The sequence below is a fragment of the Tiliqua scincoides genome, chromosome 1 (genome assembly GCF_035046505.1).
Source record: "Tiliqua scincoides isolate rTilSci1 chromosome 1, rTilSci1.hap2, whole genome shotgun sequence".
NCBI classification, from domain to species: Eukaryota; Metazoa; Chordata; class Lepidosauria; order Squamata; family Scincidae; genus Tiliqua; species Tiliqua scincoides.
In genome coordinates this window covers 2098044-2112046 of record NC_089821.1, presented here as the reverse complement: position 1 = coordinate 2112046, position 14003 = coordinate 2098044, and the positions used below count along the sequence as shown (strand labels likewise).

Below are 14003 nucleotides of genomic sequence, written 5' to 3'. Positions count from 1 at the left end.
CAGATTGTGGCCCTCAAAAGATGAGATCAATACCTTTTGTTGCTTTTGTTCTAATGCCAGCTGAAAATTTTGTCCCAGGGGACTCTTCCTTGTTGATAATACTTGGCTTTCTGTTTTTTTACCCCCTTGATTATGTTTTGAGTTTGCTGCTGCTTCTGTTTCTGGTTTTAGAAAGACTTATCATATGCTATTATGATTGTAAGGGTGCCGGGGAAGTGCAAGATAGAAATTTTTAATAAATGCACAACAAAATCACCTCAGGATATGCACATATTTTTCTATGAATTACAGTGTGAGAGACCCTGGCTCAGAGCTGGGCTATTTAGTGGCAGGCACCAGCTTATAGATCCAAAGAAAGTTCGTCATGACTAAGTAGTGTAATGCACTCAGGCAGGCATGATAACCACAGGGAAGATCTCTGGCTTCCTCTTCAGCTCCACACTGAAATGAAGACTGAAGACTGCCATTTTGGGGCTCAGAGTGCCTCACAACCCAGCATCAAAATGACTGCCTTCTCCTCCTCCAATCTCTCCCTCAACTTCAAGTTTGAATCTTGGGAAGCCCAGCAACACTATAGGAACAATATCTGACCTATTCTCTGGCTCCAGGCTTAGAGCTGGAGGTCAGGGGACAGGGTCATGGGCACTACACTTTTTGGCTTGGCTACCATGCCAACCAAAAACTATTTAGAAGTATTCCCTTGTTCAGATGTGGATACATTATCTCAGAGTATTTCATACATCAAACCTGTTAAAAAAAATAGTAACTAAGAGAAGTTTAAGGTCCTGTTCATGTGCCCTCTTGATGGAGATGATACATTCATCTCCTTTTCACATGTGCAGATGATGGGAATAAATCCAGAAATGATCTGTAGATGTAAAAGGTTTAGATGGAAATGTGTCCAAATTAGAACTACAGTACAGTGGGAGAGTGAGAGATGACAGTATGGTGACAAAATGGTGACAGTGAGAGGCAGTAAAAACAGCACAATATATTAAAAATGGAAGTAGAGTTTCCTTATAGAATGTAAATACATAAGAACATAAGAACAGCCCCATTGGATCAGGCCATAGGCCCATCTAGTCCAGCTTCCTGTATCTCACAGCGGCCCACCAAATGCCCCAGTGGGCACACCAGATAACAAGAGACCTGCGTCCTGGTGCCCTCCCTAAGCTTAAGTTACTGTAAACGTATTAGTCCTTAAGGTGCTTCTAGATATGAATCTTCATTGTTTTGCTGCAGTGCAGTATCAGGGCTACTACTCTGGAACTTCTAAAATGTAAACTCTTGGCTAACTCATTAAGAGAAGATGAAATCTGAATAGGATTACTGGAACCAACATCTCCTTATTTGCCAGGGAACCTCAGATTTCTGGGAAGAAATCTTATTCTGCAGTATGACAGGTTCTTGGCAATTATGCTGAAAAGGCACTGCCTTACCAGAACTGTTACAAATGAGCAATTAGATTGTTTTTCAAAGAGTAGAATCAGTGTGTATGAGATAAAAAGTAACAGTGCACCAGAATTAATTACTCTTCACTCAGTTTTTTTCTAGTTTCTCTAGAAAGCTTATACAACAATTACAGAGACTCTGGGCTAGTTCTCATAAATAGCAAATGAGTAGTTTGCTAAACCTGTACCTCAATTCCTCTAGACATACACAGTCACACATTCTATTTACACAGAAAAGGAGATGACAGTGAGAAGATTAGTCAAGAATCTTTCTTCCAGACATCTATTATTATTAATGTATATAGCCCCATCTAGATACGTGACACTTTACAGAAAGTGAATTTGCATGGAAGTTTATTTCACTTTTGTAGGAAATGAACACTCAGTCATGTGAGCCCAACCTGTGATCTGCAATTATATAGCCCAGACACAAGGGTACCTCCTCAACTTCTGACTAGATTTCTGTTTTCTAAGTTTAAGATCACTTGTTTTCAAAATGCATTCTGAAGAACCCTGTGATGCCTCAGAAGCCTGTCGGGGCTTCTAAAGATGAATGATAGCAAAAGTTCCATGACAGACAGCGGACACATGACTATTTATATTCTCCTGAAACATGTAACTGCAAGAATCTGTAGCATGTGTTCTAGGATGCACTTCCAAGTTTACTCAGAACAACAGTGGCATCTAGCTAGCTCTCTATGAGAACCACGGACCCTAAAACATTTCCCAGATTTTTCTATAATACACAAAGGTTCCTTGGAAGACCAGCCCAGGTGGAAACAACTTCCTAAAGACTTTGAAAACCAGCCTAAACCAACTCTTAAATGAAGATGAATAAATCTGTCAGGATTATATGTGCTGATCTTGAAGAGGATAATTCATCAGGCCTTTAAAGGTGCTAAATTCTTTTGGTTCACCCTTCCACAACTATCTTAAAATAGCTTTAGTTGGAATTCTTGTGGTAGGGAAGCAGAAAAAATCTCTTACCTGATCAACGTGAAGTAGTCCACAGTGCATTATGTCGTAGAAATGAGTTAAAAAGTCTCTGTTTGGAGAAACATCTTGTCTTCGCTTCATTGTGTTACAAATGAGTTTATAAGCATGTAACTTGCCTTGTTTGTACTTATCACTCAACATGGTTGCCTAACATTAAAAGAGAAAGAATTAAAGACAATTAATCACTTTACTCAATTTTCACTGGCATTCTCACAGAATGATCTGCTGTATTTACCTTGAAAAGCCATGGAGTTAGAATTCTCAGTGGAGGAATTAAAATTGGTGGAGAAGGTGACGTCATGTTATCAGTTGAAATGCCGAGATTATCTCTAATCTGGAATTATAGAAACACAATGGAAACACACATGATAAAAATCTATGGTTTCAATGCTACCTCAAAATCACAGTCTTTTCAAGATGAATGAAACTACAAGTGGCATTAAACCCATCTTTCTTTGAGGAGCTTAATGCAGAAGTAGACTGTAAGTGGTCCTTTTATCTCTGAAAAAGAACTGTCCATGAGGGGTGGACCAAACAGAAGCAATTCAGTTCATGACTGTGTCACATTGTGAACTGTAGATCTGTCCTGGGACCGGTGCTTTTCAACCAGTTCATAAATGACCTGGAGACAAGAATAAGCAGTAGGGTGGCCAAGTATGCAGATGACACTAAATGTTTTCAAGTGGTGAAGAACAGAAGAGATTGTGAGGAGCTCCAGAAAGATCTCTTCAGATTCGGAGAATGGCAGCAAAATGGCAGATGCGCTTCAAGGTAAGTAAGTGTAAAGTCATGCACGTTGGGGCAAAAAATCAAAACTTCACATATAGGCTAATGGGTTCTGAGCTGCCTGTGCTTTATCAGGAGTGGGATCTTGGGTGCTGGTAGACAGCTCGATGAAAGTGTCAACCCAATGTGCAGTGGTGGTGAAAAAGGTGAATTTATGCTTGGGATCATTAGAAAAGGTATTGAGAACAAAACGCCTAATATTATAATGCCGCTGTACCAATCAATGGTAAGGCCACACCTGGAGTACTGCATCCAGTTCTGGTCTCCACATATCAAAAAGGACACAGTGGAAATAGAAAAGTTGCAAAAAAGAGCAACTAAAATGATTACTGGGCTGGGGCACCTCCCTTTTGAGGAAAGGTGATAGTGGTTGGGGCTCTTCAGTCTAGAAAAGAGGCGCCTGAGGAGGACATGATTGAGACACACAAAATTATGCAGGGGATGGATAGAGAGATGCTCTTTTCCTTCTCACATAACACCAGAACCAGGGGACATCCGCTAAAATTGAGTGTTGGGAGAGTTAGGACAGACAAAAGAAAATATTTCTTTACTCAGCATGTAGTTAGTCTTTGGAACTCCTTGCCACATAATGTGGTGATGGCATCTCACCTAGATGCCTTTAAAAGTGGATTGGATAAATTTCTGGAGGAAAAGTTCATCGGGGTTACAAGTCATGATGGGTACATGCAACCTCCTGATTTTAGAAGTGCCAGATTTTCAGAAAGCAATCCAATCAGGATTCAGGTCTCTCGTTGTCTTGTGTGCTCCTGAAGTATTTGGTGGGCCACTGTGAGTTACAGGAAGCTACACTAGATGGGCCTATGGCCTGATCCAGTGGAGCTCTTCTTATGTTCTTAAGAATTAACACTTTCCACCTCTGCAATTCACAGGCTGAAAATCACCCTCCACAGAGGCAACTCATCTCCAAGCAGGTGCTTTGGGGGGTGATTTCTGATGTGGGAACAAGGTGGGGGAAAGTGATCTCACTGCACAAAACATTCCTAAGCCAAATCACTCCCTCCTGCTAATTTTTAGGGACAAAAGAATAACTTCTGGTCAGCTTCTGCATTAAGTGCAGCTACTAAAGACAGATTTAATGCCCTGTGTAGTTTCACCCAAGGAAAACTTTCAAGTCTTCAAAATACCTTAGCAAGATTCTGCCAGAGTTCACAAAGGTAATCAAAAACTTGAGCATGTATTTCTGGGTCCAGAATGGAATTGACGTCTCCTAAAATTCCAAGCATCCGTCTCCACATCACAGTAGCCACATCTGCATGCCATCCTGTCAGCGTTCCTCCTGCCATCACACTACAACACTCAGATGGAAAATCACTAGTTTCTGTAACAGGACAAAAACAGACAATAAGGATCATAGTTCCTTAAGGGAACAAATCAGTACAAAATAGAACTGATGTGTTTGAGAAATAACTTCTTGCAGTCACATTTGCACAACACTGACCCCAACAGAGCAAACCACCATAAACTTTGGAAAAAACTTTTCTGACCCTCAATTTTGTAGGCCTGTGTTATCAGTACAGCAGACCCAACCCCTGAACAGGCACTGATGGGTTCCCACTTGCCCATTATATAGTTTGGTGGTGTCAAAAGCATGTCTGTTGGTGAGTTTACTCAAATTTACTGTAAGCCCCTCTTTACAGCTTGCACACTCTCCTGCATTCTGTATGTGAGATAAGGAGTGTGAAACCTTCTGTTTTCACTTTAAAACCAAGCCTTAATCCTGCATTGCATAATACTGTTGAGAATGGGAGTTTGTTTACTTTCTAGTTTGTTTAATCACCACTGGATATCCTTATGAGCTCTAACAAACTGCAGTCGTCTGAGTCTGTATGTATCATACAACTATAGTTTGTTCTTATGTGAATACAGAATCTTTTGGATTCATCATGCAGGAGGAGGAAAGGGAAATGGGTGAGTTTTGGTTCACTCATGTAAGGCTAATCTATAGTTTAGCCTTATAACTGAACTGGGCAACTAGATGACTATGCTCAATATCTCCTGAGTTTAAGAAGGACTATACATTATTGCGTGTAAGCATATATGCACTATTGAGATGTTACATCAAACAGGATATGGACAGACAAGGGCAAGCTGGCTATACACAACCTGATCTGTAATGCTGAGTTTACTCAAGTTTACTGAATACATGAACAGGCCTCTGTTTCAATCATTCTTGAGCTTAAAGTGAGACATAACACAATTTAAAAGCATAGGCAGCAATGCACAAGTTTTTAAAGAAGGTGTAAGGAATGCAAGAGACTGCCTGATGCTAAAAGTAGTGAACATTATGTTGGAAATTCAAGGAAGACCAATCTGAAGTGTAAGGCATTGCCTAGGTCATCTGGAGTCTGCAAAACGGAGTGGTGGAGCTTCTCATCCAGTTGCAGATCTTTCTGCTCATTGTGATCTGCACTCAGAGTGGCGGGTGATGGTGTTTGGGACCGTGATCCAAGAGCAGACTGGATTGGTGAAGCACTTTCAGAACCTGCAAACAACATTTGAACTGTCAGAATAAAAAAATTATCCAATCTTTATTCTGATATGCAAGCCACATTAATGTTGGCGCTAAACATCAAAAATAAATGTTTTTTTAAAAGAACAACATTTGCAAACATATCTGAAAATGGGATTCTGTCTGAAGCTGCTGGTATGGAACAACATAATTTTATTTACAGAAATTACTTCCCAAGTTCTTGTTTTCGTGTACCATGCCAAATGTTTATTTTCAGGAATTCATGTTAACTGTAACAAAAATCCTTCTCCAACTTATCTATTTCCAAGTATAAAACAGCAGCAAAAGCTTTTCATAAAGTCCTCAAAAGTTCTTAAGGAATGATAGCAATCATGAGATATGGGGAAAATCTTATGGACTGGCAACTGGTACAATAAGAAAGAGTGAAGCCAAGAGGAGGAATAACTGGACAGTTTTCACAACAGAGGAAAATGAGCAGTAGCATCACGCAAGGTTATGTAATTCATAAATAGGAGAATGGTGAGGTAGCCAAAGTTGTGGAAGACACCAGCATTGCAAAAAAATTGAAAAACATACAAAAATTGCACCCCTTTGTGTAGCAGCATTGGTGGAATTTACTGAGAGTCTGTTTTCACTGTTCAGCCTTACCAGTAATAGTTGCTACTTCAGCAGATGGATGTTGATTAAGACTGCTGGTCTCGGAATCAATGTGGAGTGTAGTGAGACTAGCAACTTCCTGCTCTTCAGCACTTTGCTGATGTCCTGACCCTGCATCAGACTCTGCTGAAGCTGTTGTGCCACCTTCAGGATCAAAGTTGAAATCTACAGCCAAAGAAAGAAAAGAAAAGGTCCACTGTTCAGATCCCCACTAAAAACACAGAGATTATCCATTTCAAAAACACAGAAAGAACGTTTGTCACTATTTTCCTTGCATTTATAGCTTCAAGTAAGTCCCATGCAAATTCCTACAATCCAAACAACATAATCCAGTGTTTCAGATATAATTCTTTGTAACTATAAAGAGAACTATTTACAAGGTGGCAGAAATGGCTGCAAAAGATGTCGAAAGGGAAACTTTCTGCCACTTAGAAATTCCTTCCTGTTCTCTGATTTGACAACAGCAGAGGCAGAAGTTATTTTTTAAAAAATTCATTATCTAAGGTGAGACGAAATCTAGGGTTTCCCCCCCCCCCCTGCTTTGAAAGAAAAAACTTCTCACACCCTGTCTGATGCTGGGCAGCCCAATCCTACGCTCCCAGCACCCAGAGCTGCAGTGACACCAAAAATGGCTACCACTGCATCCTGCTTGCTCCTCAGGCAGCACCGGTGGCTCCTTGGGAGAAGGGGACTTTTGTCCCCTTCCCTCCATAAGCCGAGCAGCCCTGTAATGGGACTACTCAATTTTATGTCGACTCAAGGGTAGGCATAGAATTTTCAGCCTCCGTGTTCGGCCGGCATCCCGAAACAGAGGCTTAGGATCCAGTGGAGTGAAGCTCCACTGATTCCGCCACCCTCCCACCCTGCTCCTTCCCCACAGCACATCTCCTCCTCTCCCTCTGCCCCGGAATGCCTCCTCCCCACCTCCACCTACCTCTTTGCTGCCCAGCAGTCTGCACGACCACCAAGCAGTGGAGCTCTGGTGCTTGCCTGGGGCTAGCCCAGCACCGGGCTAGCACTGGCACTCCACCAGCGCTAGGGCCCTCAAATGTTTGCAGCAGTGCACACTGGTGGTGAGCCACTGCGCACTGTATAGGATTGGGCCCCTAGTGTCCTGAAAAGGAACATGTCACAGAGGTTGGTCCCAACCCCCTTGGAGGTTAAAATGCTGCCTTTAAAAATGTATATATTTGACTCACTGATTGGAATCCTGACCTATGTGCCAAAGGAGAAAGGCAGCATAGCTCCAAAAACCCAGTAAGTCCTAAGCAGGTACTAAATGAGAACCTCCAAAGCTACCCAGCTGCAAGTTCCTTTCAATCTCACTCCTGAATATCATCATAGGCAGAGAAGTAGCTCATTCTTTCCTATTATCAATCTTTTCTCCTCCTTGGTCAGAAAAACTGAGAAAAGTTCACATCTTCAATTGCTCCTCCTGGGGGAAGGAGAATCCAATTTCTTTTGTCACTTTACGAGGATGTAGGTTTGGAATGTTGTTGGAGACTCTAGACTTAGGCCCTATATACACAGAGCAAACAAGGCGGTTCCTTTTTGTACAAACATTGTCTGGTCTCTTGCTGGAAGATGAAATGACAGTCAGGTGCTTCCCAAATGGGTAGTGAAAATGCTGAACAAACTTCTGAAACAATTGTTTGAAGGTACTCTGACAGTGCTAGATCTCAGTTCCACCGACCTTACAACCAAAAAGAAATGTGGGCCAGATATGCTCATGTCACAGGCTTTAGTCAAGAGCTTGGGGTTGAAATTGGGATACTGTTCAAGAACCTGGGGTTGATACTAGTCAATACAAGGCACAGCCTTCGTTGACAGCAGTATTTGTACTGCAATAGCTAACACACCGAGTTGCAATCAGGAAAGACTTGGTTTGAATCTTGCCTCTGCCACAAACTGACCAGGTAGCCTTAGGCAAGCCACTCACTCCTCACTCAGGCCCAGCTCCCTAGTTACAATATAGGGATAATAATACTCATTTTATATAGTTGTTATAAGGACTGCGTTGGCTTGGTCATGTCGTGAGAATGGATGATGGCTAGATCCCAAAGGATCTCCTCTATGGAGAACTCATGCAGGGAAAGTGCCCTACAGGTAGACAACAGCTGCGATACAAGGAAACTGGAGGCCTGAATGTGATACCAGATCAGAAAGATCCATTTGAAAAGTTGTGGTTCTTGAAAGACAGAACCTTTCTTCAATTGTAAAAATCCCTACGGGGATTTAGAACAGCCTGCCTATGTAAACCGCCTTGAATTAAAGTCTGAGGAAAAATCTGACGACCAAGAAAGGTGGTATATAAATACCTGTATTATTATTATCTGCAAGGGGGATCTGAAGGCCTTAGGATTGGACCTCAACAGATGGGAAACCTTGGCATCTGAGCATCCTGCTTGGAGGTAGACTGTGCAGCATGGCCTTTCCCAGTTTGAAGAGACACTTGACCAACAGACTGAGGCAAAGAGGCAAAGAAGGAAGGCCCATAGCCAGGGAGACAGACCAGGGACAGACTACACTTGCTCCCAGTGTGGAAGGGATTGTCACTCCTGAATCGGCCTTTTCAGCCACACTAGACGCTGTTCCAGAACCACCATTCAGAGTGCAATGCCATAGTCTTCCAAGACTGAAGGTTGCCAACAGGATAAGGACTACATCAAGGACTACACATACAAAGCACTTTGCACCTTTTGGAATGCTATACAAATGTTAACATAATATTTTCTATCTTGGTTACAAAATAAAGCAGGTAAACAGGTCACAAACATTGTATGTTATTAGTTTCAAGCTTGTGGTCAGAGCAAAAATTATGCACAGAAGTCTTTGCTTCTAATGTTACATCCACATGCCATTTGAATGGGACATAAGCAGAAAACTTTCCTAGTGGATTTCTGTCCAGATTACTTTGTGAAGTAGCTGATGTATGGCATCAGCTTACAGTAAATCCTCAGTGGAATTTACTACATTGTTTATTACAAAAAATTAACCTGTGGTAGATATTATCATAAGGCAGGATAAATGTGTGTGTGGGGGAGAAAATACTTGCTTTCAAATTTGTGGCCCTCATACTGGAATGCGCTGAAGGAATCAGAATGGCTGTCAGAACTGACGAGGTCACTACTGCCTGCGCTGGCAGGAGATGTCCACTCAGAAGGAACTCCGGGATCATCTGCAGGACGCATCTGACTCTGCTTATTCAGGATATCAGGAAGGTCTTTTGGAACTTCTAAGCTTCCTGGACTACTTCCCCGTCTAGTCACATTCTAGATGAAGAAATATTTGAAAAAATTAAGGGACTATTTTTACATCAGAAAAGACATTCGTGTTTATATTTCTGACACACGTCCACAAGAAACTAAACCAAATAATGTAGCAATAACCAATTTTAAGTCAAGTTCCATTTTTTAAAAAAATGAAATTCTTTCAAAACATTTTTTTCTTTCTAGTTCATGTACTGTGCAATAATGGCAGCTATTTTAATTTGACGTTATTTTGGATATTGAAATGTGCTTTAAAAGGACAATCCCTTAAAACAACTATTCAAAAAACCAAAACAAAACAAAATTCTTTTCTCAAAAACCTCTATTGGAATGAATTACTTTTTGCCAACAACCAAGAGGAATCTAAGGTGCCCAATTTGTAGCAGAAAATATATCAACAGGACATTTGTAGCATTTTCAGAAGGACCCCATATAATGGTGGGTCATGAGTGTTTTTGAGTCTCCCTCTTGATGATGTTGCATTCTTTTCTCTTGATTTTTCTTCTTCTTTTTGCCCCTCTCCCCTTTTTTAATGATAGTGGCAGATCTGTTCCAATTTCACAATGCGCCCATATTGCTGGGGAAGTTACAGTCCTTCTGGCTACTGCTGCTTTGAAATCACAGAGGAACTGACATCAGGTGGACAAAAACTCCTTCATTCATGTTGTCCCTGTAAACAAAACTGGGAGTTCCATCTGGGTCTGAGAAAACCACGTAAGGAGACAGACGATCTGGGTGCCACCCTGGATTCCCAGGTAGCGGCGGCGGCCAAGGGAGCCTTTGCTCAGCTTCGGCTGATTCGCCAGCTGTGACCGTACCTGGGTCGCTCAGACCTGGCCACGGTGACCCATGCCCTAGTGACATTCAGATTAGATTACTGCAACGCTCTCTATGTGGGGCTGCCTCTGAAGACGGTCCGGAAACTGCAACTAGTGCAGAACGCGGCAGCCCTTGAGGGCTGGTTGCTGGGGCTCATCAGTTTGACTCAGCTGGGCCACTGCTTCAGTGGCTATACTGGCTGCCAGTTTGTTTCTGGGTTGAATTCAAAGTGCTAGTTTTGACTTTTAAAGCCCTATACAGCTCGGGTCCAAGGTATTTGAGGGAATGCCTCCTTCCATACAATCTGACCCATCCTCTCAGGTCATCAGAGGGGGGCTTTCTAACTGTGCTGCCACTAGCGGAGGTGAGGGGGATGTTGGCAAGAAAAAGGGCCTTCTCGATGGTGGCTCCCCATCTGTGGAACACCCTCCCCCTGGAACTGAGAACAGCTTCCTCTTTAGAGTCCTTTCGGCAGGGGCTCAAGACCTTTTTATTTAGGGAGGCCTTTTATGCTGACACCAGAGGGAATGGTGCTCTCTGAATATAATTTAATTTGGGAACCAGGTTTTTATTGTGTTTTATTGTTTTTAATGTCTTTTATATATGTATAGCATGGCCTTTCCCAGTTTGAAGAGACACTTTGCCAATAGTCTGAGGCTAAGAGGCAAAGAAGGAAGGCCCATAGCCAGGGAGACAGACCAGGGACAGACTGCACTTGCTCCCAGTGTGGAAGGGATTGTCACTCCCGGATTGGCCTTTCCAGCCACACTAGACGCTGTGCCAGAACCACCTTTCAGAGCGCGATACCAGAGTCTTTCGAGACTGAAGGTTGCCAATATACTATGTTTTTAATATGTTTTTAATTAGGAGCCGCCTTGAGTGTCCTTCATTGGATAGAAAGGTGGGACATAAATCTCTAAAATAAATAAAAACATGATGCCAGGAGCCTCCCTAATACCAACCTCTCCTGCAAGCCCAACCTTACCAAGTCAAGAGAGAAGTGCAGGATTCAGGTCTAGATGTTGCCAGAAGGATATACAGGTGGGCTTCTGTATTTGGGGTTTCAATTATCCATGGATCTGTTACCCACCCCCGTACCCATTAACATGCTTTAAAAGCTTATCGGTGTTTCTTGCTTTAAGCAGGGTCGTATAAGCATTCAAGCTTATAGTGTGAAGAGAGCAGGCTGCTGGCAGATCAAATACCTGACTAAAATAGACCTAATGCTAAACAGGAAGCAGTTAACTTCCACTTCCTGTTTAGTGTTAAGTGCATTTTTGTCAGGCATTCAGGCTGCCTGCAGCCTGCTCTCTTTGCGCTATAAGCTTGAATGTTTATAGCACCCTGTTTAAAGCAAGAAACACTGGTAAGCCTTTAAAGAACGTTAATCGGCATGGGGGACACTTTTAATACAGGCATCTTCCATATCTGCATTTTCTGTATCTGTGTGTGTGTGTGGGAGGGGGGGGGGTCCCTGGAGCAGACTCCCCATGGATAAGGGGTCACGCATATACAACAGGGTCCACGGATAGCTGGAAGCAACAACATTCCCCATGCTTCCTGATGTTGCTCCTGGTCTTGCCAAGCAGGCTCATAGCTCCTTTCAAGCTGGGATCCTGAGGTCTACAATAGGAACAAGCCCTTCACCACCTTCCATCTGGCCTGAGTATATTTCAGAATGGGGATAGGAGGGATGGCCTACACAAAGGAATGGAAGAAGAGTTCATGTTTCATTTGGTCTGAACTTTGGAAGACTCAAAATGGGTTGGCAGAGGAAGGAACCTGTGAAACTTTGTGTCTGAACTCTCCCATCAGGAATTTCACTGCATAACTAGCCATTACCTTTAGCACAGTCAAATTAATTGGCAATCCTGTAATTCAATTAGCATTAACACTATATATTTGCTGTTTTACTAGAAAAGAAAACTGCAAAAGCTTACCAAAGCGCTGCCACTGCGCAGTCTTTCTGCTATAAATTCATCCATGAGGTCAGGAATATTTGTATTACTACTGCCATTATCACTACCCAGAGGGTTCTGCTTTTGGCTCATATCCTCTCTATTGGCTAAAAGCAAATGAATGACTGTATATAGTAAAGAGCAATTTCAAATGAAAGACATATTTTAAAAGCATTGAATAAATTTACAAAATTCAGAAATTATGGTGTCAAACATGCAGTTAAAATACATATTCATTGTCTCTTAAACAGATTTAGTTTTAGAAATTAGTAAATCTACCCTTCATTCCAGCCTATCCCACCATCACCACTGAGCAAATGTTAGTCAATTTCCAGTGTGACCTTGAAAAGAGTCAGAAAGCTTACAGATAAGCACTACTTAAAGTTGTTAATGCTTGCTTCAAGCATACATTCCTCATTCCTCTATATCACCAAAATAATGTCTTCCCATTTCATCAGTGCAGGCTAATAAGGAAAATGTAAGCAGCAAATACCATTGAACTGTATGTTTCAATGCAGTACTGTATACACAGAGTACACCAAAATAAAACTGTAACACAACGAACAATGACATGGTGCAAAAATGAATAAATGACTTATAATGGTTAATGGCTTATGATCAATTCTACACAGAATTACACTAATGATAATGTGAATTCTGTTGTTTTTTGGTATTTTAACCTTGAAGGTTTCAATTTTTTTCCTAGTTTTTTTTGTCTACAACAAAATGTTATCCCCTCAAGAGAGAACAAAGCAACCACGAGGTTAATTTGGGTGTAGAAAATTTTGAAAATTTTAATCCTGGGACATTAAATTTAAACATTGAGTGATTAAAATACTCCTAGAATCCAGACTGCACATTTTTCCTATAATAAAATTGACTTAAATAGCATATTAAAATCTGGAAGAATCTATGCTGCTGCCCAGTATGTTGCGATATATGCTTACAAAGACTGCCCGCAGATGGCATTAACATTTCAATGCAGGATGCATTACAGAACATTCAGTTAAACATGCTAGCACACAATGTAAAAAGAAAAAAAAGCAAATAACCTACCTCACTGCTGAAAGTTAATTTAGTTTTTCTTTTATGGTTACCTAATGTGAACTACGGTGGTGATATCAGAGTGACAGCCAGCCTCACCCATTTTGGTTAGCACATAGAGGCCTCATAGTTAGCTCAGGAGAACCATGATGGTACCTTTATGCACTTCCATGATCCCAGGAAAATAAAAGCAGTGATAGATGTTGCTAGGAAAACAGTGCATCCACCCCAGTGAATGCACACAAGCACTAAAGCATGTTTTGAAGTAGCTCAAACAAAATGGTAAATCCACACTGGACTGTTATGATAAAAATAATCCAAACACAAAATTTTGACATCTGCTTCAATTTTCATTTGTTCTTACTTTCAGGAGGAGGAAGAAAAACTAACTGAGCCTGCAACTGGCTCAACAGAAAGTGAGTAGTACTCAAGAGTAAGTAAGAAACAAGAAATTTCACAACTATTTTTTTTCCTATTGGAAAGCATATATGTACATGCCAATTTTATATAAAAAGGTTGGATTTCAAGGGCT

General features: G+C 41.5%; 1 protein-coding gene across 9 annotated transcripts in view; it reads right to left on the bottom strand.

Annotated features, from left to right (window-relative positions):
• Window positions 1–14003, bottom strand: part of RALGAPA1 (Ral GTPase activating protein catalytic subunit alpha 1) — a 186212-nt gene that overhangs the window by 104111 nt on the left and 68098 nt on the right. For all 9 annotated transcript variants that reach the window (XM_066613742.1, XM_066613750.1, XM_066613759.1 and 6 more), the window contains 7 exons: window positions 12410–12534; window positions 9437–9653; window positions 6373–6546; window positions 5584–5736; window positions 4379–4572; window positions 2683–2781; window positions 2439–2594 (listed from right to left, as the gene is read on the bottom strand). In XM_066613742.1, coding sequence (XP_066469839.1) covers window positions 2439–2594; window positions 2683–2781; window positions 4379–4572; window positions 5584–5736; window positions 6373–6546; window positions 9437–9653; window positions 12410–12534 — 1118 coding nt within the window. The remainder of the gene's footprint in view (window positions 1–2438; window positions 2595–2682; window positions 2782–4378; window positions 4573–5583; window positions 5737–6372; window positions 6547–9436; window positions 9654–12409; window positions 12535–14003) is intronic.